The following is a 27,366-nucleotide window of genomic DNA, read 5'->3' on the forward strand; positions in this document are numbered from 1 at the left end:
GGATGGAATTCTTTTCACATTATAAAGGCAGTCTTTTGATATTTTTGTTATTCGTGGCACAAAAGTGACCCTCCATGTCTAATGCTTACACTTTTTTTCTATTCATAAGTGTTTTACCACTGCTGTCTGGGCCCCTAGCATTCGTGTAATCTGTCTGCAATCACTATTTAACCTATTCAGTCTTATTTACCCTGCCATCCATCGATGCTTTCACTTATTCCATCATTCATCCATCAAGTGACTCACTCAACCCATACTTATCTATGCACTCATTCTCACATTCATCCTCTCACCCATCCACACAAACTCGCAATCAATGCCACCTATAAAACAGGCAGTACTACTCGCTTTGAAGTGATTCTTTGTTAAACTGTAAGGATACAGCATTATTCCTTCCACTAGAACACAGAGCTGTCAATAACTAATTCAGGTCCAGGTGGAAGAATCCTAAATGTACAAGTACTATTTTCTCAAAAACGTGATTTTTTTATTTTGAGCTCCTGTGTTTTGCTGGAATAAAATGGGCTCCCACAGCTTTCTTCTTAAGAACTACACTACTGAGCAATATCCTCTTAGGTTATGTTCCTAGTCATGTAACATAACTTTGCCACACAAGGAATGTTTCCGGCTGATGTCGTTTTCAATGTTTATATGTACATATGAAGGTGTGTGGTATTTGTACAGCATAAACCTAGTCTAAAGGCAGAGGGGTGCTGTACAATGTCAAGGACAAAGATACAGTAAACGAGTGATTAGAGAGATAGCTTCGTTCTGGGAAAAAATGTGGACCGTTCCATAATATTGTTCCAAGGGGAGAGCCCCAAAAAGCAAAGCATAATATTTACAACTTTAATCACAGCATGCAAGGAATACATAACATTGACACACCAAATTTCCACTAGGATAATAATATTGTGTGTCTGCTTACAATACTGAAACATTCCTGCCAAAGGAATTACACCCGCTTTAGAATGATCTAGAAATTGCAAAGGCCACCTACCTGCCGCCTATCGTCGGGGGCTTTAAGGAAAAGAGCGTTGATCACTGCAATTGTGTTTGTTTGAATTTCTTTATCAGTTCTGGGAAGAAATAGGATTGTTCCAATTAGTGAAAGATAACAAAAATAATTACATCTGTAAAAAATATCTTTCACCTTACACAGTAAAGAGATTTAAAAAAAAAAAAAAAAAAAGAAAAGGCAAGGCTGAGTCATTTAGTCCAATTTTTGGAGTACACAAATCAGCATCTTCTTACAGAAGATCAGTACAAGCAAACCGTGAAAAGCACCTGCCTGGCCTTGAAAGGCAGTTCTTGAAAATAAAGATGCTATGGGTGGCAATATCATTAAGCACCCTAGAATTCGCCAATATATTACTGTGTGCAAAGGTTGAAATCAAGGTGAACATTTATAATGCATTTTTCTGCTATAGAGTGAAATATATTTATTTATTTGTTTAAGGTTTTTGTAGAGCGCGTAGTAACCCTTGAGCATCCCAGCGCTTGTAACATTTTCACAGCCGGAGTGAAAATATTTCTATCAACTCAGCCCTTGTTGAGACATTTTTTTTGTTTTAACTCATGCCGAGATGGTCCATACATTTGGCCCTCATCAGGCGGGCTGTACCATTCCTAGGTGACCGATTAAGCAATGGCCATATAAATGTTCCATGTAAACTAGCCCGGTGCAAAACATCCACAATGACAGCGTATTCTCTCATAATTTAGAACTTCTGCGCTATGCTAGTTATGTGAAATTCCCCAAATTGTGCTCTTACGCCACATTGCTAATTATCTAACATTACGGGTAAAAGTTTTGCCCGAGTGAATAATACGAACAGGTATACAACCCTTACAACGAATCTTTTACCACGCACTACCATTACAACGCAGTCATTACAACGCAAACCATTACAACGCATTGTGCTGGGGGGCGCTCTAGGATAGGGAATAAGTTTAATTTACTATCCAACACCTTCCCTAGTATCCACGGGGACTGGAGTTGGAATAGTAAATTAAACTATTCACTATCCAGCACCCCAAAGCGCTATGCGTTGTAATGGTATGCGTTGTAAAAACGGCGTTGTAATGGTATGCGTGGTAAAAGTATGCGTTGTAACGTCATACATCCATACGAACAACCAGGACAAGAACGGCTGCTGTGTGCAGTGCTTGGGTTTTTGGGCATTTTTTTTGTTGCTTGAAATGTGTCCTGGTGGCCTATATGCACCTGAAGATGCTTTTCACACTAAAATACAGCACCAAATGCAGTTTTCCATTTTGCATAATTAACTGGAATATCTCTGAAATGTCGTGTAATGAAGGAAATTCAATTTATGTGAATTTCACAGACTCCTAAAAACACTTTCTATGGGAATATGTGTATGTAATATGTATAAATATATAGATACAAACCCAAGTACACACAGCTTTAGGGCAGCAAATATGATGGAATAAGCAGTGTACTTGAATTTAACCAGTCACACATTCTCTATGATGTGCCACAAGCCTCCATCTGACTGGGTATTCAGAAAAGCAGAGTCTCATGTAAGAACCCCTGTTGAGTAGGGTGTCTGCCATGAGTACTTACCCTTGTAGATGGGGGATAAGTTGGCCGATGGTGATCTCCTGGGCCACTTTCTGGTACAGATCATGGCTGTTCAGCACCATAGACTCCAGGATTGCCAGGGACCGTTGTAAAATCTGACTGTCATTTGCAGATTTGTTCACAAAGCTTGCAATCTGTAAAATGGGATGTTGATAAACATATTTCCATCCTTTCATGTGGCAGCAAACTCAGCAGCAAAGAAGCAAGCAGCCTCAGTTGTATCTCAATATTTTGTCAATAAAAACATCAAGCTGGTAGGTGTAAGGGGAACCAACGTCTATGATTCAATATCCATCTTGTGCAGTACATATTCAACTTTGTGTGCACAAACTGATCCTCTAAGCAAGGTATAAAAAGCAACTGTTGGTAATGCCAATTTGGTTTTCATCCAGACATGGTGGTCACCGCACACGCAGTGGTCTAGTACCAATTCTGGACATTGTGGACAGGTCATAATTATTCTTGCCTACTATTGCACAGCTTTTGACACCACACCACACCACACCACACTTCTCTATAAAATGCAGAACGCCAGCCTCCTATCTGAAGGAACCCGGCTGCAATCATTCTTGAGTACATCCAGAGCGGTGGATAAAACAGGAATCAAAAATCTAAGAACCCGCTCCTCCCACTACAGTGCAGTACCCAAACTTCCTTCTCCCTGATTTTTAGTGGGCCAATATAGGGTGAGGTATTTACTGCACCCACTCTGGGGTGAAGCATGAAGCCAGTATGGAAATACCTCATATTAGGAGTCGTTAATAAGAAAATGGGGAGTCGCATGCAAAAGTACATATGAAAATTCTGCATATATCAGAGTTTTCTTGCACCTATTCCCTGATAAATGTCGACAGGTATGATGTAGCAACATTTGGCAGAGGATACCAACAGTGTGGACAGCAGAGGTTGGCATCTGAAGAGCGGATTGGGTTTAGCTGGGGATAAGGTAGGCCCTGTTCAAGGTGAAAACTTTAATATTTTTAAAGCGGGCGCTCCTAGATATCTTCTGCAGGTATCCTGAAGTGGAGCGTATTCAGAGTTATGAAGTGCCATATTGAGGCCCATTTCCCAAACCTACTGAAGGGTTGTTAAGGAGACCGTGATGTGTTTTCGCAGGGCTTTGTATAGCCAGATGAGGTGCCAACCCTCGCCCATTTCAAAAAACTTTTGCGGTACACAATGGGTTTTTGATTCTTCTCCTGTGATGTTCCAATGAAAGCGACAAGAAGGCATTGTCAGTGGACAAGAAACTCCCCCTTATGAATGTTACTGTATTCTACATGCTGCTCTACATCGAGTAGATGGGTATAGATGTCATCTACGAAGAAGCCCCCAAGTGCATATACGACCCCCCCCCACACATGCCAATATCGCAATTCGGCAGCTGTGACATTCTTGGTACTTGGGCAAACCCTTGAGCGACATGAAGGGGGCATATGAACCATGTGCTTGGTGAGCTGAACTCTTCACTTAATGCATGTACAAGTCACAGTCAAAAGTCATGACTGCAACCGAATTTCCTGGAATTGAAGACTGGAACATTTGCAACATAATACAGCGGTCAAAGTAACAATCATTCTAGATAAGGTTACCTGTGTAGCTTGGGAAGCCCCTTCCAGAAGTAAATCTGGGCGTGCAGTGAGGCTTCTGCTCTAACTAGGTTGCCCTCATACATGTCACTCGCCAAGTGGAAGAGCCACACCCTAAAGTATCGAAACATCGTTCTCTCCCACGATAGATGAATAGAGCAGGGGCACAAATCCAGAGTGGAAGCCACACATTTTATTCCAGTTAACATGCAGGCCAGCCATGCTGCTGAAGTTGTGCAGAGTCGTATCAATGGAGTAAAGCCCGAAGCGAACATCTTTGAGATGGAGCAATAAGTCATCCACGTATGCCTCAATGCATAGCATCAAGACTGATGCCCCAGGGAATCCTTTCCTTGCATAGTCACACAGCCAGTGACTCCACTGCGAATGTAAATAACAAATATGGAAGTGCCCTGTCTAGTCCCTCTGCACACACTGAAGGAAGCCGATACCAGTTAGCCCAACTGGACACGAGAAGTGGGAGTTTTGTAGAGCAGTCCATCAATTCGAGCAGCTGCCTTTCGACTCCCAATTTGGTCAATACCTGGAAGAGGTAGTTCTATTGAAGCATGTTGGACAGATTCTGCAATTCAAGCATTAGAGAGGCCCAGTGCCGGAAAAGGGAATGAGCTATATCCATGATATGACAGTCAGCAGATATTAAATTAAGTTTTGCGCCCAGGGGCAAATTCATTCTACTCAGAAAGCATTAGTTGAGATGTTATGATTTTGAGCTGCATTACTGCAATCCGATGTTGTATTGTGCAGTGATTGTTGTGTTTAGATAGACAACAGAGTAGTAAAAGACCATAGAAAACAAGGTTGCCTGGATCAGAATATACCAGTGGGCTACTCTCAGTTCTTAATTTGAGCCGGTGGTGGCAGGTGGATCCACTACCACTAATCTTTGGAGGTCGGCAGTTACTTTTCATCAACAGACTTTGAAGTAGAGCAAGAGAAAAAAACCACAAAAGTGGGAAAGGAGTTGGTAGGGAAAGATGGAAAAATAGTCATGAAGAGAGAAAGCAGGGACAAATAAGACCCTGAAAGAGTAAAAAAAAAAAAAAAAAAAAAAGAGTAAAAAAATAGAAAAAAAAGAGGCAGCGAGGGTCTAATGGTGGACGAAAGAGTCATCAGGTACAATCACGACTATGCAGCCTTGGTATTTGGCTCCCTGACGCTCGTTAGCACTGGCTGAGGGTTTCTGAGCAAAACTTTGGGCTCCAGCACGTATTCTTTTACAAACTAAGCACTGGCAAGTCCGAACAGGAGACACATCCTATAGTGATCATAAACAATTATGCTAACACACCTACCGTAGATCAGACTTTTGAATCAACCATAACTCCAGGCTTCCGTAATGTTCTTATTGAATCCATGGAGATAGGGGTGGGGTGGGGGAAGGACCTCAAGAAAGTTGGTCAGTCATATATAATTGGAGTAATAGAACCTTATGCTGGGATCTTAATTTTACGAAGCAGAGATGGTTTTTAGACATTTAAGCCTCTAAAACTAATAGTTGCGATGAACGTCAGCATTACTCTTTATAAAGATCGAGAAAAGTTGGCCATCATCTGTGCACATTTAAAAACCAGGAAAAATAAAATGTCCATTTCGAACATCAGCAACACTTCCATCGGAAGTCCATTTACTCAAGCCAGAACTGTTTCTGGGCGAACATCAGTTTGCAAGATAGTGGTAAGTATTTTATTTGTTGATTAATTAAAACCATTACAATAAAAGGAGAAAACAAAAACAAAACAAACACAATAACTAATTGAACACTTACAAATACAGTGCATAAACAAAAATTGTCCATAATTGATTAACAGTTTGCAAGATGAATTTTAAAGGCAATGCTAGAAAAATGTGATGTCATTATATTGCAGTCTGGGCCTTTGTTGCAGTTTCAAAACATTTTATAGTGGCGTTTTACTAACTTGAGGAAAGCAGAATTGAACAGAAACACGTACAAGAATGCAACTCTAATGCCAACCTGTTCCCAAATTCTTAAGGACAACAACTGGCTAACTTTACAAACTTAAGCACTGGCAGGATGCTGGAGGACTTCTGGTGTAGGCCGTGTAATGAAAGCCCATTCACAAAGCTGCCAAGGTTTCAGAATGCTATGTGTGACATTTTCATAATTTCAGTGTGATTATGAGTGACATTTCCACAAACATGAGTGACACTTTCTCACAAGCAAAATCAAGTAATGAAGACGAGGGAAACATATAAATAGCAGAAATAACATCCATTGAGCATTGAGAAACTTTAAATTAACTGCTGCATAGCCCCAGAATGGAAGTGCAATACGGTAGTGGTTTTCACCGATGGGGCTGCCCAAACAGGATGTGTGAGGCCCCAACAACAAACTCTGATGGTTTGTATTGCGGGGCAGGCCGGCAGAAAACCAAAACACAGATTGCCAGCCTTTGTGCCCACTCCCTCCCTGGTGGAAAAATCAAAATCAGGAGAGCACCAGGATGTAAGGCAGTGAAGGTACAAAGTAAACTGGTACGCTTTCTTGTGATATACTAAAATGTATAAGGAAGTAAAACATGTTGATAGTAATTGATTATCGAATTGTAATTTTTTAAATACCAGTAACCTATGGCTCTTTCTGATTTCGTTGGAAGACTGAGCACAACGTGCTTCAATGTATCTAGAAAAAAGTGCAGAAAGCGGCTTATATGCACCTTGCTGAATAAAGTGCAGTATATGGAATGTTTGGCACCTTGTTGCATTGTCGTGATACAAAATTTTCTTTCACTAGATTTAGAACTTTATTGTATTGTATTACATTGAGCTATTAGGTGTTAGTTGACCAAATGTGCCCACATCGGACGGGTGGGCAGCATACCAAGGCGCGTCCCTTTGGGAGCCTACTGTACCCAGTCCTGCCAAGTACCACGCATCAGGCGTTAGACTAACGCATGTCAGTGTGGTGATCCGCATCGCCACACTGAAATGCAAAATCATGCATAATAGGCAAAAATTCTGCATCGGCTGTCAAGCGGAAGCAGGCTGCTATCTATGCTGGCTGTTAAACTAGTAGGTGGAGTGACGCTGTGAGAAGCGCGCTGCTCTAGGCAGGCTTTGGGGGCCATCTGAAGGGAGCTTGGCTACATTGTAGCAACAATAGTATTCCTGGGTGTGGCATTGCCTTCTGACTGAGACTGGTATGTCAGGAGATGCCGTGCCCAATGTATATTTCCACTGTGCCGCATGTTACTTCCTCTTGCCTCCTCCTGTGGTGGCGTGAGCTGATGGCTAAAAGTTTTGGGACTGCGGCAATGGCTTTGCTCTCTCCTCCGCACTGTAATATTCTTGACCGCCACTGGAGCCTAGGCACACACTACAGTGGACCTGCTGCTGAGCCTTAAATGCAGACGGGCAGCACGTTTGCTTAAACAGTCCAGTCGTTCGTTGCGGCCTGGAGGACTCGACTCACTCTGTGGAGCCGGGCGGCCTGGCCATAAAAGGAATGGCCCGGCCGCAGATCGCCTAGCAATTTAAATAAGTTTAAGGTCAACAATACCGTTTCCATCACAGTGCACCTCTGGAGCACATTAATGTGACAAAATATACTTAAAATTATAGCTTGGCTTGCTGCAAAGTACTTGAAATAAAATAGCACCCTGGCTCGCTCAGCTGCCGCGCCTTGCATGTCTGTGTCAGCCTCTTCTCTCCAATCAATGCCCTGCGCGCTCTAGTGCAGCGGCTGTTAGTCGGCGACTTCTGAGTGGACTCATTACGCAATCTAGGACACTGGCAGTTGGGCACCTAGCGGCGCACTGAACAGGCTGCTAATCACTTGCTTTGGGGTAATTCGTTTTTAAAGTAAGATTACAGCGCCCTGGCAGCCAGCCATGACCACACTATGTGACTTGGTCAGTGTGAGGCTTGCTGGGTGCAGCCGGGTATCTCTGTGCTGCCTGGCGGAGGGGGCGCTCTGACAGCAGGGAACGAGCATGTGACACTGGAGAAAATGAGAGATGAGGGACTTCCGGACTGGACCACTGGGTCCACTGTACTTCGTCCACCCTTTGGACTATCCCTCGACCAAGTAATGTCACCATAGCAACCTAGGGCACGTGAGACACAGGCAGTGACAGGCCACTGTTATTGATGTGGGAAAGGACTATTTCAGAGAGTTCCCGCAAGCAGCGTATGGGAATATATCATATGGCGCAGTTTTTTCTAGATACATTCAAGCATGTTGTGCTTAGTCTTCCAACGAAATTAGCAAGTGCCATAGGTTACTGGTATTTAAAAAAATACAATTAGAAAAGCAATTACTATCATGTTTTACTTCCTTCTACATTTTAGTACATAACAAAGCGTACCAGTTTACTTTGTACGTTCACTGCATTACATCCAGGTGCTCTCCCGATTTTGCGCCACTCCACCTACTAGGTTCACAGCCAGCAAAGATAGCAGCGCGCTTCGGCTTGATAGCCGAGGTAGAATCTGTTTTTATTATGCATGACTTTGCATTTCAGTGCAATGATGCGGATTACCACACTGAAATGCGTTAGTCTAACGCATGATGCATGGTACTTGGGAGGACAGCCTCCAGCCAGGCACCCTTACCCTAGTAAAAACAAACCTTCAGTGAGAAATGTTTAAGTCTTGCTTAACAGCATAGCTGTCTGCCAGATGTAATGTCATGATTTCAAAAAATATGCAAAGAGTAAGCTTTGTCTGCCCTCGGAAGCGTAGAACTCTCAATTCTTTCGATTGTCTGTTTGATGCATCAATCATTCCAACTTCTGGGAAATGCTTCCATCGAAATGCATGACGGACTATTTTACGTTTACATTTAATTATCATGGTTTCATTCAATTCTTTATCTCCGATGAGCATTATTACAGAAAGAATTGTTTTTATAACTTTTTCCTCTGTATTAGCGAAGCTAATGCCCATGCATTAATACGATAAACATTTGTGCATGCAATGCATGTAAAAAGCATTTTTGAATGCCAGTGTTTGCAGCCGTTGGCACATTAAAACCTGATCTAGTTCAGTGCTTCATTTGAGCCTGTGGTTTCCGGTGCTTGGCACCAGCACTTAATTGTCAACACATGCACTTTTTACTGCTGCCACATGGTGGCGCTTTTTGTCTCACTTAGAGTTGAGCCAAACAGTTTATTACTAATGTAATATATATTTAAAATGACTAATAGCTGCCTTCCAAGCCATTTGTGTAGCTTTGGGGGTCTGGAATAGTATGAATTGTCTTTGGCAGCACTGACAAGAGCAATGGATGGAGCAAGCTGCAGTGTTCTCTTGACAAGGCCCTGGCACTTTTTGTATTTTTTTTTTTTTAATTAAGCACTGATATTGGTTTTGCAAATTCTTGTTTTAAGTGCATCACCTTTTCGAAAAGTGTAAAACTCTTTAAACTGTACCTCCTGCTTAAGGTGCATATGTAAACAATAAGAAAATAAAACATATCTACCTTTTTTACGAATGCCACGGAGAACGTGTCCCACGAAACAATGCCATGATCCATTAACTCCACAAATGCAGTCAGTGTAAAGGACAACATGTCTCCAAAGCTGGAATACACAAAAAATATCATGCAGCTGCACACAAGAGCAGGGTGCATTTCTGTAGGCGACAGGACAAATCTTAACGAAAGCAAAGGCCACGTCAAGATGACATTTCTTACGCCTGCACACAGGAGTAGCATGTGATCAGCATGAGCAACAAGGCAACATAGCTACATATGGCAATGTCTGCAAGCAACATGGATGGTGCTGAAAGTTACAGAATCCCTGGCAAAAATCCCTTTGCAGCCCATGCACTGGAATTGGACAAAATCTGCTTACGGCAGAAACCAGGAATCGCCCAATAATGGCACTGTAGGGGATTGCCTCCAGGCGCCTTACTATTGCACGCCCACTCACAATTAGTATACACATTTCTATTAAGTGACATACATCAAAGAGGAGTCGACAATGCAAACCGGAATATCCTATACAGAGTATTTGTGGTTTCATGATTCTTTAAAGGCATATTGCCAGATGCAGAAGCTGCCTACGTCACAGGTTTTGTGTCAAATTATTAGATTTGTATTTGTAAATAGCATAGGCGGTGTTGGACTTGGCCCTTTTGGCAGGTTCACCCCTAAACATTTTGCCTTTTCTGTGACCTGATATTAGTAGTTTTTCGCCTCTGCGCACTTTAGCACTGTGGCCCAGTGTAAAGTGTGTGCGCGCTCTGAGTGCGTGTGGTGAAATTGGCCTGCCCTCCCATAGGAATGCATGGGGGATATGTGTGTCCATGGTAACTCCTGATATGAGAGGAGTGCAGGAGCGAGTTTAGTATGTGCAAACTCATGAGAATAAATGCTGCTCAATGGTGTGCGCAGATGTATGGTGACTGGTGACCGCCCTAGTCATGATGAAGACTCGCACGGCCCAGGCTTAACTCACCGTGAGGCCCGAAGTCGAGTCGAAACGTCGGCGCTCTTTTCATATCAACCTGGACCTATATATTATTACCCTCTTGTGCATCATAATCATCAGATATATAGGTTTCGTAATGATTTAAAATTATGGATGAATTGATTTATGGCCAGGTCTCAATATAGGGATGATCATTGATCCTTTTGTACAAACGAAAAAACTGTGTTTTTATGTCACGATCTTTGTAATTTCCTTCTTTTTCTTATCACTAAGCACTGCTACATCTTTCTATTTTGCACGCTCCCTTTGGGGCAACCATTATGACCTACATGTACTGTAAAAGTTATTTTTATTGCGTAATAGTGGTAGAAAATGAATAAATCACGACTGTATATTGTCTTTTGGCTGTTGCGTTGTGAGACTATTCCACTTTTTGAATTATGAAATGTTGACTAACTGCGACGTTGCAAAATATTAGTCTTTGGACCATTGTCTTCTAATACTGTTCAATACCCAGGTCCTAGACCAATTGGGTTACCCCATTTTTATTAATGGTCTCTGCAGGCTAGCATGTCAAGTATTCCCCGGCATCAAGCTCTGTGCGGTCTCTGCAGGCTAGCATGCTAAGTGTTCTCCAGCAGCGAGCTCTGTGCTGTCTCTGCAGGCTAAGTGTTCACCAGCAGCGAGCTCTGTGCCGTCTCTGCAGGCTAGCATGCCAAGTGTTCACCAGCAACGAGCTCTATGCGGTCTCTGCAGGTTAGCATGCCAAGTTTATACTGGCAACAAGCTCTGTGCTGTCTCTGCAGGCTAGCATGCCAAGTGTTCACCGGCAATGAGCTCTGTGCGGTATCTGCAGGCTAGCATGCCAAGTGTTCCCCGACAACGAGCTCGGTGCTGTCTCTGCAGGCTAAGTGTTCACCAGCAGCGAGCTCTGTGCCGTCTCTGCAGGCTAGCATGCCAAGTGTTCACCAGCAAAGAGCTCTGTGCTGTCTCTGCAGGCTAGCATGCCAAGTGTTCACTGGCAACAAGCTCTGTACTGTCTCTGCAGGCTAGCAGGCCAAGTGTTCACCAGCAGCAAGCTCTGTGCTGTCTCTGCAGGCTATTAAATATAATGGGAAACCCAGTCTACCCTTGAGGCCTGGGCAAAATCAAATGAACAGGTAAAAGTGCCTTCAAGGGATTTATTTACAATACTTACTTATAATGCTTTAGTGTATTATTGGGTGAAAGAGTTTTTCATCAACTTGCCAATTAATTTCTTTTCAGAACCTTTTGTAGAGTATAATTCTAGAATTTTCAGTTCCTTATACAAAATAAGAACCCATGACCAAATCACAACAAAGAAAGATATACAAAACACTAATGTGTATAAAAAAGAAGATTTTATCTTTTAAAGTTCATAGAGGGTACTACAAATTTAGACAATGTAACAAGAGGAAAACAAATGCAGTTATTAGGTCCTTCAATGTCACATTTGTATATAGTACTTCTATCATAAATTGATTTCCAGAAAAAAGTGTTAAAGTCGACGTTTCGGTCTCCAAGCATTTGACCATGAGACCATCTTCAGGACTATTGTGTATAATACAATTGACCCCGAAATATACTTAAAGCGATCCCAAAGTCCAACACAATTTTTGTTGTCAACTTCTATATATGGGCGAAAGCAATCACTGTTCAGTAAATCTGCTATATTTTATCTGAATGATCACCAAAAATAAGAATGTCTGAATCCTGATACCTCTCGAACTGAGTCTCACAGTTAATTTTCCAGGGAGGATTCTCAATTATATATATTCAATCTAATATTTCATCATTCACACAGAGAATTAGCAGTCTTTCGTCAGATCTGCATCAACTGTATTTTACACAATAGTCCTGAAGATGGCCTCATGGGCGAATTCTTAGAGACTGAAACGTCGACTTGAAAAAAAAAATTCTGGAAAACAATGGGCACTGCCTGATAGCCTTATAGGCCAGTCCGACCCTGCCTATAACCTGCAGAATGTTACAACCACCTCCCCTTTGCACACTCACACATAGAGGCAACCATGTGTGCTTTCCTACTAATGTTTAACCCGTTTGTGGTATCACTCTGGCCACACCCCCATACTTAGTTTGCTCTTTAACTGCTCCTTTTTCTGCATCATGTGTGCCCTTTTCTTTACACACTCCCTTATTAACCTTCTATCTTTTCTACTCGCTCTTTCCACTCTGCAGCCCTCAACAGGAGACACATGAGATACTGAGAAGCTGAAGTTCAGCGTTTGAAGTTCACTGCCATCAAAGGGGCATACCTCAAGCTGCATTATTTACAAGGAAGCAGTTCGTGGGGGTCAAGGTGCATTTCTTTGATTCTTAATAATTTGAAGTTTACAGTCCGCTTTGACATAACCATGGCGTTAATTTTGCAAAGGCGCCAATAAATGTTGGAAAATGTCATTTAAGTGCAAGAAAGACAAATGACATAATTACGCAATTTAAACTGCTGTATGCCTGTGTAGGGTGTCTAGGTAGGGAGAAGAATATAACAGGGATAGAACAGAAGCAGTGAGTTCATGTACCAATGAATAGAGTGCTTGAAAAGGAGTAGGACAAAGTGATAACTGAGTCTGAGGAAGGACAGGTCCTTCAATGAATCAGGAAAGTAGTTGGTAGATGGGAGCTCTACCTGAAAAACAGAGGTAGTGAAGCACAAGGTAGTTGCAGAATAGCGCCAGCAGTACAGTCAATAATGACATACATTAAACAAGGAACATCAAAGAATAGATTTGTGTTTGTTTCTTCAAATATATTCTTTAAATTGAATGTAACCACGTCATCGCACCTGCTACCACGTTTTCCTGACAGCCAGATTTCACCTCATATCACCTTTCCAAAAAATGACATCCAGGTCAGTATACTGCTGCACAAGATCTCAGAGGTGGGGGCAGGCAAGCAGTGTTAGGAGGGAGGAAAGACGGCAAAGGGAGATTAAATGAGGGCACTGCAGTGCAAATGAAGCATAAATTAAACAAATAAATGAACAAGCAAAACAAGCAGTGCCCTCGGAGGGGTGGGGGGGCCTGTGAGCAGTGTTGTGGGAGGAGTGAGGGGGAAGCACGTGGAAATTAAGGGACGGCAAGGTGACTGAAGTTTCATTCACAAGTAAACAGAATACTCAAAGAGCCGAGGCCCGCCAACCAAACAAATAAAAAAAAAGAGTTATTTCAAAGTATACCTAACATGAAGAGAAAGTACACATGTAACAGGGTCAGTCCTCATGGGAGAATACAAAATTCCAAAAAGAGGGAATACTAGGATTGCTCAACAATAAAAAAAGCCAGCATCTGTATAGGACAGTAGGAGGAACCAATGAAAAAGATAGGCGTTTCTTGAAGCCCTTAACCTAGCTACAGCATGTCTCAAAGAGACAGCGCATGTGTTGCCTCGGCGAGCGCTAAAGATAGATCTGTGCAGGTACCAGCTGGAATAGTCAGGAGAGTCAGAGCCAAGTAGATAAAACGTTCAGAAGAGAGAATAAGCAAGCATCAAAGCTTACAGATCCAGATGACCTTGCATGACCAACAGCGAAAATGGCAAGTGACTTTTGTTGAGTCCTCTTCACGCAACATGCATGGCTTTATAGGGCCATCATATAAAAAGCAGCGCAAATAGAGGCCAGCACTTCAGATAGGTTGATCCAATGACATTTTTATTGGCTAACGAGCTTTGACTCACTCTGTCTTTTTTTGGGATCAGGAGAGAGAGAAACAAGGCGACAGCCGTTGGAGCGGCAGGTAAGTGCAATTTTAATAATTTTAATTAGGTCTTTCATTTTGATTGTTTACCTCCCCCATCCACACCACTAAGCAATGCAGGAAGCCGCCACTGTGCATCAGCACCCAATCTATACAAGCAGCCACGTTTGATGAAAGTCTTAAGGCCACGTGAGACTAGAAGCCCCTGTGCACAGTAAGTGTCACCCGCCAGTACCTGAATGAACTCTCAGCTAAGCAGCATCCAACAAATACTGATCAGAAAAAAAACATGACTTCTAAAGGGAATCTGAAGAAACAAAGGCGATAGTGGACTATTGCAGGATCTGTATAGTGGTTTGGTGTCTTGCATACATGGTTCCAGCTTGTTCCTTGACTGCATCAGTTACCTGCACCAAATAGATTCAATACTCATGTAAAGCGAGACAAGCAGTCCCAAAAGACAATGTAGCTAACATCCAAACCTGCTCTGGAATTTGGGATCTGAGCAGACACAAAAACTTAATTTTGTTGAACAACTGAGCACAGAAGGTAACTGGCACAGTCAAGGAAATTTTCTATTTTCCCTTCAGTTCTAAATCTGGGTAAACTTCAAACAGAACTGCATAGTGAACCCTTCAGTAGGATTGATGCCAGCAATTGCATGATGACAGGAGGGCATTTCGTCCGCATTTTTATATCATATTCTGACCATTTCTTACACTTACTGGTCTTCAATGTTTTTAATAATGTGAAATGTAGCTCCCTTTTGAATAACATATTTGCAGGAGGTTTTTCGAGCGTCCAAAATATTTCCTTGCAAGTCTGAGCTATTTGGGCTACACTATGAGTGGGCTATAAATGGTGTGCAATTCCACTATGTTCTGACTAATGACTTTTTACGTACCATTATTTACAAGGAAAAAAAGAAAAGACTATATAATCCTCTTGGAAGCTCTCACTAAATCTGACATTTTTTGCCCAATAAACAGAAACGGATAAAATAAAACTGCAAATAATTTTTCATTTTGTGATAATAATTATTGCAGGAAAATTTGGACACAGTACTGTGGCCTTTTTTTCCAACAAAGCAGACTATTTTAGAAATCTGCCAATGAGAGGGTACCCTTCAGTCGTGTGGGTGTCGCTTATGTCAAACAAATTTATCATCAGGGAGTAAATATAACAATTCTAAACATGGGATAATGAACGGTGCACTTATCACATTTATTTTGGTTAGCCTGTTTGCAACAGTACATATTTTGTGAAGCCCATACAATATGAAATGGTTTATGGTTTACCCTAGAATCACCGGTACACGAGTGATCACTTTAGATTTCCTCTTGAATATAGAGGTACCAAAGGCACAAATAAAGCACAAGCTCAGCAGGTGTTTTCAAGCAAAGAGGAAATGAAAATGTGAATATCATGCCAATTTATTTAGAATCAGTATGTGCATGAGCAAATAAGAAAAGTAGGCTTAGTTTGTGGACCAAATGCAGACATGCAAATTAAAGAGTAAGTGCATAAAGCGGTGACGCAATCAGATCCTTACCAGGGCTTCATTATCTTCTGCAATTTCTGATAGCGTCTGCAAAAATTTAAAAACTTTCATGTGAGGATACACTTTTGAGAGCATCTGTAGTACACAGGCACAAACCTTATCTACCTCCAGACATTACCTAGCTTTACCCGTGCCAGGCAGTCAAAGCACTGACATATTTTATTTGAATAGATTCAGATACCTAAGGCCAAATCTAGCAACCTAAAAGCTTTATACAAGGCAGGGAGTCTTGTCTGGGGCATTAGGCACATATACAAGATCTATTATACGTCCATAATGGTCAGTTCTTTTGTACAGCACTGTGTAGCAGAGACTAACTTTTCCAACGGGCGCAGGCCTTGGAAGTTTGGTAAGGCTACACGTAAAACATAAAAACATGTTACTTACCTGTAACAATAGTTTTGCATCTTGATGTCTGTTGTCGATTCACATGCTGTGCAATATCTGGTCCCTAGTGGTTGGATCCCCAATCAATTATTCTTCTAAGTAAAAACTCTTTCGACTGGAGGCCTGTCGGTTATCCTAGTTAACCATGATCATCTTTTATTATTCTTGATACGCTGATCCCCTCGGTTCAGGATTTTAGATGTCCTTGCTATATCTTTTGAAGGGATATTTCACAGAGCAAATTGTCAAGGAGGGAGTCCTAGAGCTATGCCTCTGATTTTTGTAAATGTGTTCATTTCTGGGATTCACAAAAATAAGAATATTTACATATAGACATTTCCAGGAGTATGTTTGTGTCCCCTAATCCCTACTCCTGTGGATTATCTCCAGGTGAACACTCCCAGAATTAACATCTAGGTAAATGTGCACTTGTGTACTTTTGCCCATTTTTCCCACATGGCAATCATTTTCCGTGTGACTCTTGTTCACTGAGAGATGCGGGTACACAACCTTGACCACTGAGCCGCTTGGTGCTCTACTCGGCGATAACAACACCATAATTTACCAATATTCTGAAGATGCATAACAAGTCTCCTCCATCCAGACGTCCAACACTTCAAACACTACCTGAATCTCATCCGCATCTGGATATCTCGCACCTACCTGAAGTTCCACCTCACCAAACAAGAAATAGGGCAAAAAGGACTCAATGACACGATCCTTGCCTGTGTCAAACTCCAACTTTCTCCTACTGCCAAGTCACATGGATTCACACAGGACACCAACCTCACTCTTAAGGAACACATGGACAAGAAAACAAAAAGGATCTGGTACCAGCTCTCTGCTGAAGAAAGTGAAATTGTTTCTCCCGAGGACCAAATTCAGAACTGCTGTTTAAGCCTTCTCACTTTCGCATCTGGATGAGGTGAAAAGGACCTGCTGCACTTCCTCTCAGACTACACACTGCCCTGTACACACAGCAGCTTGTCTCTTACTGGTGGTTCAGATGAATGATCACATCACCGCAATGCTGATAAAACTTCACTGCCTTCCCCTGCAGGCTTGCATCATCTTCAAAACCAGCTCAATTACAAACCCATCATGGCCTCCACCTACCCATCTATATGGCTCATAAGCTCACCATCTCTGGTGATTTTTGGCACACCTACAGCAAGGACACCATTAGGCATGAGACGTCTAGAAGTGTGAACAAAACAAAAAAAAAAAAAAAAAAGTAACTGGTCTTTCCCATCTGCACACCCATGATTTGGAACAACATCCCTGTATCTATAAAGACCATCCCAACCCTGCTCACATTCAGGAAAAAGTTGAAGATACACTTTTTAAAAGACTACTACATCGTTACACAGTGTCAGTCCACATACCAGCTACCTTTTGCATCACAGGTATCCTTGCCTTTGACCCTGTACATCTCTCCACTGCCTTTGACTATGTGCTTCTACTTACACACATACATACATAACATAAATCTTTTTCCCTACACCATTTGATAATATGGGAAGTTTGCTCCCCTTCTCCACCCTAACAGCAGAGTTAGTCCTTTTTGTTTCACAATAAACTGTCTGCGTAATTAGTGTGGAAAAAGCGATGGCGATGTTGGTGGTGCTCTCAACATTCTAATTGTCCATTCACTGATCACCCCCTCTTGAAAATGTCTTCCAGCATCTAAATACTAAACGGATGATCATTGAAAAGGAAGATATTTGGCGGATTTACCACAAGTGTAACTATCCAGCATCTGTAAATATCCATGAGATGTGCTCACCTGTGGACACATAACATTTTCTGCCCCATGTTTATCTTGGTGGCACTAAAGCTCCTGGAATGAGTCTATAAATCTTGCTGCAAGCAGTGTGGGTGCATGTGATTCCACAAGAGACATCAAGTGAAAATACCATTGTGATAGGCAAGTAACTTGTATATTGAAAACTGTATCCTTTCATCCCCCCCCCCCCCCCCCCCCCCACCCACATCTGGTCATTTACCCCTTGAAACAAGAATCTTTTATCGCTTCATTTGCCTTGGAAAGAACACCAATTACTACCCTATTTCGGAACGACGTGGGGGTAGAGGCTGGTCCTTCTTTAAATAAGATCCTAACCATATCTAGAGGTACCTGCGCTGCACAACTTGTACTAAGTTAGAATCAAGATAGCGAAGTCCACTGGTATTCCTATCAAATCCTTCCCTGCGATCAGATTACATGGCTTAATGAAGTTAATAATGAATTATGCTAATTCTGATTTAGCAATTCCTCGATGTTCTACAGAATTTCGAAAGGACATAAAAAGCAGATTAAATGTTTAAGTCCTTTTCCTCTCGTATCTATCCAACATCCACTTCCCTTCTGGTCTCGGATACATGGAATCACTTTTGGTTGATAATACAGTTTACCAATGTAAAAAAAAATAGCTGGCCTTTTAGTGATTCAAAGTGGTTCATAATAGACCTACCACATGAATATTATTGAGGTAGGTCACAATTGGTGACCCACTGGGATTTGCATCACAGGGATGGTGGCCTGCTGGGGTCAGCAGGCTAACAAGTCTGTGATTGCTTTTAAATAAAGCAATCGTTTTTTGTTTTAAATGCAGCCCTTTTCATTAAAGGAAAACGGGATGCATTTAAAAATAAAAAAAAGTTTCATTTTCATTTTTTAAGAGTAGGCAGTGATCCCTTGGACCACGACCTGCTCTTAAAAAATATATTTTTAAACTTTCTAAAAGGGGAAGTGGTCCCCAAGGATCCCTTACGGCTTGAAAAGTGGTAATTCTGAGTTGGTGGTAAAGGGGGAATGTTTGAGACCGCATTTTGGCCACAAAGCATTTTTTTTCTTTAACAGAGTTTTATATAGTGCAAACTTGACCCAAAGGTATCTGGTATCCGAGCGCTTTATACGAGCATCAGTTGCGTTACATGACGACACATTCATTTTTGTTAGGCACGGGGAGATGAAGTGATTTGCCCAGAATCACAGAATGTTGCGCGTCCTTACTGAGACTCAAATAAGGTTCCCCAGATTTGAGGTCGACCGCTCTTGCAGTTAGGCCAACTCCTCTCCCATTTATACATCCCATTCAGATTCAGTATTTGGAAGGGACTTCCTAAACATGCCCCTTCAAAATTCCAAATTGGTATGTATTCGCAATTACAAGTTATCGAAAAGCAATTTGGTAGTAAAACATATCAAAATGCATTTATGTGGTCGGAAATGGCCCTATTTCGTGAATTGGGCAGTGTGCAACTGCAAAAATGCTTCGTACATTTAGCTATTAGTGACAGTTTTTTATGAAACATTCTTAATGATTTACCCACACAAATTCTGACCATGCCAGATCCAAACTCACCCTACCTGTCAAATTGCTTGCCACCAGAAAGACAATTTACAGTCTTTTTAAGTCATATTTTGACATGTATTCAAATGACTACTCAGTTAATTTAGTTAGTGGAATACTCTCCCTCTTTGCAGGAGCGTTCATCATGTGAAAGACCTATTCCTATTTTCTACTCCTCCCAGGAAGGCCTTTGCCAAGTCACTGTTCGGTGCTTTTCCTACAAGTGGCCAGTGCTACCAAATGGGCTGCAAGTCAGAGATGCAAAAGAACCAGGTCCAAAATATGACAACATTTGCTAATATCACCAAGTGACAGTAGCCTTCTTTGAAATGTTCTCAAACATCTTTTCTATTTTTTTTTATATATCACTCTCGTTGGTGATTTCATGGTTACCTTCAATATGTGCAAGCATCAGAGGGGTACGCAGAAATTCTTGAAACTGGTGATGTTAGGAGCCCCGGTGCTCAAAGCACTCTTCTCTGACTGTAATCATGGATGGAGACCCCTCTCTGATCAAAAGATGCTGACTCAGTCTCCTGGTATTAACAGAATTTGAACCTGAGCTTGCGCTACCACACTAGTTAGAGACCCGAATCGAGGAGTACCTTCTCACACATAGTCCCATGAAGCCGTTTTGCTCCTCAACTTTGGACCAGAAGCCAATGGAAAAGGTCCTTTGAATCTCTTTCCCCGACATGGAGGTTTGCATAAGGTGCTGCACTGTCAACTCCAAATGAAGGAGTATGACGCAGGATCAGATAACTTTAAAAATAATATTTATATCAGTAACCTCTACTAGTGTGGTGAGAGGAAGGAAGGGGTGACAGGAGGTGTACAAGACAGAGGTTGGGAGGGAGTGCAGTTGAAAGTGATTTAGGGCCTGATTTAAAGTTTGGATGACTGGGTATCCCATAGGAAACCCTATCCGTCAGCACAACAGTTCCCCCCTATATTTAGAGTCATCCAGACCATCATACTTATGCTGATTGTACCCATGCTGGCTGTGTCACTTGAAACCTTACACCAACAACCTGACGGATAGCGGGTTATCTGTGTATATACACATTAGGCTGTCCCCCTACTTAGAAGTATTTCGAGCAAATTTTCAGGTGTACTTTTTTCAATGTTTGTGACAAGGAGGAAAAGCCTGGCAAGCCCAAATAGAAAAAAAATTTCGAAAAATGACCACCACAAGCTGGTAGAAAACTCTGAGGGTGTCAGATTCATAACAATTATGTTATACAAAAACAAACTCCTTCCTTGAAAGTTTGTTTTTGTATAGGAACAAAGTTTGCTGTGTGGCAGCTCAGAAAACCTTTAGTGGATTCAGAGGAACCACTGTAGCGGTGGCTCCTCTAAAGGAGCAAATCTTTTGTACATCTGCAAAGATCTCAAAATTTAGCTGGCAAAATTTTGCCGGGGGATGGGAGGGGGCAAATGTGACAGATGGTGAACATCTCTAGCATGTGAGATCCCTAAGAAGCATCTACAACAAACGCATCAGACACTCAAAGGCCACTTTCTTTGGAAATCAACTAGAGCAAGCGAAAAACCATCCCCAAAACTGTTTGAACTCATCAAGTCCCAAGCGAATAGTCAGCCTAATCTAATGCCACAGGGTTGAATGCCACTGCCGAACTGCGATGAATTTGCTAACTTCTTCACTGATAAGACCACTAAGATCGAAGCTGACCTACGCTCTGCCCTTGAACAATTGTCGATCTGTCCACTGAACACCCTCCCACCCACTGGGTTAGTTGTCACTGTCCCCGTGCAGCCTTACCGCCCCAAAAACAATGCATCCTGGAGCATGTTCCAAACCTTGGATGAAAGCACTATACGCAAAACGCTGGCTACTCTGAAACTATCTAATCACTACAACGGCCCCCTGCTATTGCACCTCTTCTCCGAAGTTAGAACCCCGTTACTCCCACTTTGGACTAAGATCGTCAATGCATCACTTCGGCAAGGTGCTATTTCGGACTCCATCTGGTCCCTCAACTCAGTCCTATTGGAAACTCAAAGCAGGCTGACATGCAACCACTTGAAGTTCAACACTCTCAAAACAGAAGTCCTCCTTATTGCACTACACAAGCATTCTCCGGTCATCGAACAATGGTTGAATCATCTCCCTGCTCTTGATTGTAGGCCGCACCTTGTTGATTCTGCAACCTCTCTGGGAATTATGTTAGACAAAAGTCTGATCATGCAGAAGCACATCAGCTCTCTCACCAAAGGAGCGAACTTCCAACTCAGCATTGTAAGGAAACTCAAACCTTACCTCCCTTCTCATGACCTAAAGGTGGCAGTGCAAGCCTTAGTGATATCAAATCTGGACTATGGTAGCGCAGCCCTTTGCGGTGTACCTAGGGTAAAGACTGCTCCTCTTAGGGCTGCACTCAACTCTGCAGGCGCCAAAAAATGCAACCATATCACCCCTGACCTTTTGTTCTTGAACTGGCTGCCATTAGAAGCTCGGATACAATATAAATATTGCTTGCATGGCACACAAAGCCATTCACTGCAATACCCCTTTGTACCTCGCTCAGAAACTTGTGCTCTCATGTGGTTCGAGAGCTTCCAGAAGCGCCAGCACCCTATTGCTCAAACCACAAAAATGAAAGAAGAAAAAACCTACAATCGAGCCTTCTCAGGTATTGCACAGAGGATTTGGAACTCTCTCTCCCCTGAAGTCAGGGAGAATCCCTCCACTGTCCTCTTCCAAAAGGAAGAGGAAAGTGCCCCTGATGAAGACATTTCTGCCTTTGACTGGCTATGCCAGTGGATACGGAGGTCAAAGTTGTAGATCTGTGGCCCAGCTGCCATGGTCACGAGATTCCTCTTGCTCTACATGACTTTGTATTTTTTGCTTTGTCGGTTCTGTTTTGATTGCTTGCATCTGTATCCCTCTTGATGTATAAACTGTAAAGCACTCTGATACCCGCGGTGGTCATGATCGCGCTATAGAAAACTTTCAAAATAAATAAATAAATCAAGGGATTGCAACTGTATGCAATGAAAATAAATTATACAGGTGGGTTACTATTTTGTAATACAAAATGATTTATGATTTATTTGTGCAGTTATTTATTTATTATTATAAACTTCTACTCCTATATTTTCAAAGCAAGCTGTTCCTGTGGCAATAATTCAGACTGAAGCTATTTCAAGTAAGTCCACAAAGTGTACCTATTTTTATTTTACTTTTGTTTCAAAAACTGACCCTGCAGGAGCAACTGGGTTCTTGTTGTGGTGACAATATGGAACCATATATGGGAAAGGTGTAGCGAAGGTCTTCATTGCTTTTGTAGCACTTGTAGTCGAAGGCCCATCTATAACTGTTTGCTTTGGTTCCAGAGCACAACTTTAAAGCTTGGCAAAGGGGGCAGACAAGTGTAGGAGGTGTAGTACATTACCAAATATTTGCAGAGAACACATGATTATGCACTAGATATAGGATTTACAATTCAAATACAGGAAATACAAAGTGCAGGATTTGCATTTAATTTATTCTGTGTTCGCTGTTCATGCATCAGTGTGAAGGAATGGGCAATGCAAGGGTACCTGCTGAGAGGTGTCCTTAACAGGTCACCTCAGACATTTTTTGCCACAATAATGATGATTTTGGATTAATCCTGAACTGGCCAGGGTGTGGAGAACGTTATTCCAGAGTTTGACTATGTAGCAGAAAAACGTTTATGCCCTTTGTTGGACTTGGTCTTCTCTGCAGGGTAATCCCCAAACTCCACCTACTTTAGCTGAATTTGTTTTTGTTGACCTTAGGACTCTGTACACTTTATCACTGCTAACCAGTGCTAAAGTGCTTGTCCTCGTCACTTAAAACATGATGACACTGGCTTATATTCAATTGACATATTTAATTTAGTTGTAAGCCCCTAGTAAAGTGGCACTACCTGTGGCTACGGCCTGTAAATTAAATGCTACTAGAGGGCCTGCAGCACTGAATATGCCACCTTCTTAAGTAGCTCTTTAAAAATGTCTCAGGCCTGGCAGTGCAGCCTGTGTGTGCAGTTTTAAACTGCAATTTCAACCTGGCAAAGTAAACCTTTTGCCAAACCCAAAACTTTCTTTTTAATGCATATAAGTCACCCCTAGGATAGGCCATGGTCAGTCCAGAGGGCAGGATGTGATGTATTTAAAATGCACGATATGAACGTTTAGGTTTTACAGGTCCTGGTAGTAAAAACTCTTGAATTAGCCCTTCACTACTGCAAGACCTATCTCTCCCATGAGTTAACATTGGAATTACCTTATTACATTTTATAAGTGTAATTTTCAAATGGGAACAGGTAACCCCCTTCACTTTTCGTGTATCTGAAATCACAATTTAAAATCCTAACTTATGATGAAGTCAGTTTTTAAATTGTAATTCTAAAAAAAAACGCTTTTAAAATATTGGAATCTTCTTACCTTACCCATTTGGTGCCTGCAGCCCGTCTCTGCGTAACATAACTGGGTGTAGCTGACAGTTGAGCTTTGTGTATTCCTCCTACACAGCTGTTCATAATAGGGAGCTTAGGTGAGCCAGGATGAGCCATCCCGGGCAGGGTGGGAGGGAGGACCGGGGCACGGTCCCACTGACACTTGAATAGGCTGTGTTCTGCATCCATCCAAAGGCTGCATACACCTTACAATTAGTCAGAAGCCAGGTCAGGGAAGGCAGAATGCCTGGGGACTACAAAGGGAAACTTCTTGATGCCTCTCACCCTACATCAAAGGCACAACTGGGAATAAATGCTGGACCTCAGACACCACCACTTCAGTACACTTCTGGACGTGTGGATATTCTGCCGGGAAGAAGGACTGCTCTGCAGCTGAAAGGGCTGTCAATCTGCTGTGCTGATGCTCTGAAGGAACTACTGCCCTGCTGCCTGCTGGGGGAGGAAAAACAGAACCTGCACCCTCATATTGAACCCATGAACCCTGCAAATCACTAGTTTGCTGGCCTCCCGATCTGATCCTCAGGGACATAAAAGGCTTTCCAAACAGCTGCTGGACCCAGCTGCAACGAGTTCCTGACCCTCCAGTGGTGCCCCTCAAGTCCATGACCATTGATGTGGCTCAGCGAGCTTAAATCAAACTTTCATTACCATGTACAGGCCAGTTTGCACCGAGACCGTGCCGCTCGCACCGATAATGAGCTCAAAGTGCCACCAGCCCAATTCGTCACACTGCAGCATCAAACGCTCGCGGGGGACCATCAAAGCGAAGCTGCAGCCCACCTGACCGGCAACGCTTGGCCTGCTCTTCAAGCCACGCCAACCCCCTCCCACAACGCTTTCCTTGCTCCTCCTCCTTAATGGCTTAGGTCTTAGATCAGACATTTGAATCAGTAACCAAGTTATGAGACATTGCACATTTTCTATCGGGAAGGGTGACACCCTCAAGATTACAAGAAAGGAGCTTGATAACAAGGCTCTACGTTGGTTTTTATCAGCCTTCCAATCCCTCACTTTTTTGTTGCTGGATTTAAGTTGAGTTGTCCCAGCCAGTAAGAACTGGATAATATCAAGAGTGATGGATGGAGCGTACTCACAGCACTCAGAAGTTGAGGTGGGTACATTTAGGCTCCTGATGGATTGTGATGTGCTAAGTATTGAACAAAGGCTATTTGGGCTTTATGTAGAATTGAACACAATCACTGCAACAATGGAACCTTGTGGAGCCAGACAAGTGGCAGAGTAGAGATCATCTACAGGACTTCTTCTGTACGAGTTACTGACGGACCAAGGCAAATTAGGAAAAACACATAGGGGCTGATTTGGTGGAGTAGATGTCAGAGAAGAAGGTGATAAAGAGGGGGTGGTAGTGATGGTGCTGAAAGCAAAAGGGAAATCAGCACAAGTATGCAGAAGTCAGTTCTGTCCACTACAGGCGGTGTCAACAGCTACCTGCATAAATACCATTTCTGAGCTGCATCTGTGGTAGATGATCGACTGGTACACATGTTGGAGGTTGTTGGAGTCAGTTAAGGATCTAAAGTTTTGCCTGGAAAAGGTGAATAGGTGTAGGGCAGAAATGTGTAATTTTTCAGGGTCTAGGAGAGCTGTGCTTCTTCTCTGAGTGTGATATAGTTATGGAGGAGAGAACAATACTGTTCTCATAAGAAGCAGCCTTGAAACAGCAGAGGTTGTCAGAGAGGTCTTGCTGAGTCAGGGGAGTAAATGTGTGGCAAGTGGGCATGCTGTGTCGAGGTACAGTGTCATTGTCAGAGGTGTAGTGGTCAGGCTATAATTGTGCCCTTTATTGATTCTGTTGATGAAAAATAGTTGATGTAGGAATTTCTGTACGGAGTAGAGGCAGGCAGAGGAAGTGGGTTAATGCAATGTGTTATGCCTCTGGAGAGTGGCCTTCTCTCACTAAAGCTTTTAAGATAATTTGCAAATCATTGATTTTTAAGCATGATTTGTGTCGCTCTTTCAGTTTGGTATGCTGGAGATTGTTGAATTTGTTTTACATGTTTAAATACGGTTTTAGATTTGCTCTGTTTTAGGTTATTGGTTTGTGATTGGGTGTCTGTCAAAACAAGGCTACGGGTTGTGTTGAGTGAATGGCAAGTATGTCAATGTACTGTGATGGGAGTAGTGAGGAGAGGTAATGTTATAGTCCCACTGGTATGGAGGTTTTCAATCATTGAGTGGTGACAAAGAGGTCATATGTTGACTTCCGTGGGGCTTTGAGCTTAGTGCAATAGTGAAAAGGACAGGTTTGGTAGTCAGACCATATCAAGAAGAATGTGTTCAGACAGGAGAGGATGAGGTATAGTGTACTTCTCTTACAGTGATTGGGGAGATGACCAGGGAGATGAGATCCAGGGTGGTAACCAGGCAGAGGATGAATTTCTTCATGATTTTGGTACTCAAAACTTGTAGTCTGTGAGTGGCTGTGTTGTCTGCTGCAAAGTTTTAACTTATTTTATGAATTCTTGTATTAGCCAGGGGTAAGGTGGATTAGTAGGCTGACAATGAGAGGCTAGCAAAGGGACTTTGAAAAATATATAACGGCTCTGTGTTTAGTATAAGCGGTTGCACTACAGACTTTTATAACAAGATAGTGGGTGGATGTACGTGTGCCCCATGTTTGTATGAAAGATGGGGAGTTTGAATAGGTCAAATATGTATACTGTGTTTTTGATGGGATAAAAGACACTGATGATTATGAGGGAGAGTGAAAGATGTCATTTGCTGCTAGTCACAATGCAAGGGCATGTATGTGACATGCTTTTTGTTACAGGGACATATGTTGTGATGGATTTTGCGTCTCTGGATTGGGGTACCAAAGGGGATGGAATGTATCTTTGAGTACAAAAGAACGTTCTAGCCGACAATGTAGAAGCGATGAAGAGGTTCTCACTAAAACATTTTATAATTCTAGCAAACACATGCAACGCAACCAAACTACCTTTTCTTCATTGCCCATATGATTTCCAGATTGGGTGCTCTGGATACAATAGCTAAGATGGGTAGGCGGACTCTCAGCCACAGGACACAAGGATGTCTTTCTGGAAGAGAATTTCGTTTGAGTTAAGAATGTTTTTCTCCAGGGACTTTCTTCGGAGTGACATCAGAAAGAGACCGGACACTGAGGCACACCATGGCTGCCCAAACCACTTCCAAACTGCTGAAGTTTTTAGAGCAAGATATGACCTGTTCAGACTTCAGTGGTAGTGTGAGCAACGGGCTTACGGGCGT

The 27,366-nt window shown here is 42.3% G+C and overlaps 1 protein-coding gene across 2 annotated transcripts in view; it reads right to left on the bottom strand.

Annotated features, from left to right (window-relative positions):
• The window catches only part of ELMO1 (engulfment and cell motility 1), a 1,507,126-nt gene that overhangs the window by 996,018 nt on the left and 483,742 nt on the right, over window positions 1-27,366 (bottom strand). For both annotated transcript variants that reach the window (XM_086964835.1, XM_086964834.1), the window contains 4 exons: window positions 15,903-15,938; window positions 9,659-9,758; window positions 2,588-2,739; window positions 1,001-1,079 (listed from right to left, as the gene is read on the bottom strand). In XM_086964835.1, the coding sequence (XP_086820961.1) occupies window positions 1,001-1,079; window positions 2,588-2,739; window positions 9,659-9,758; window positions 15,903-15,938 (367 nt within the window). The remainder of the gene's footprint in view (window positions 1-1,000; window positions 1,080-2,587; window positions 2,740-9,658; window positions 9,759-15,902; window positions 15,939-27,366) is intronic.

This window comes from Lissotriton vulgaris, chromosome 4_1 (genome assembly GCF_964263255.1).
Source record: "Lissotriton vulgaris chromosome 4_1, aLisVul1.2, whole genome shotgun sequence".
In the NCBI taxonomy this organism is placed as follows: domain Eukaryota; kingdom Metazoa; phylum Chordata; class Amphibia; order Caudata; family Salamandridae; genus Lissotriton; species Lissotriton vulgaris.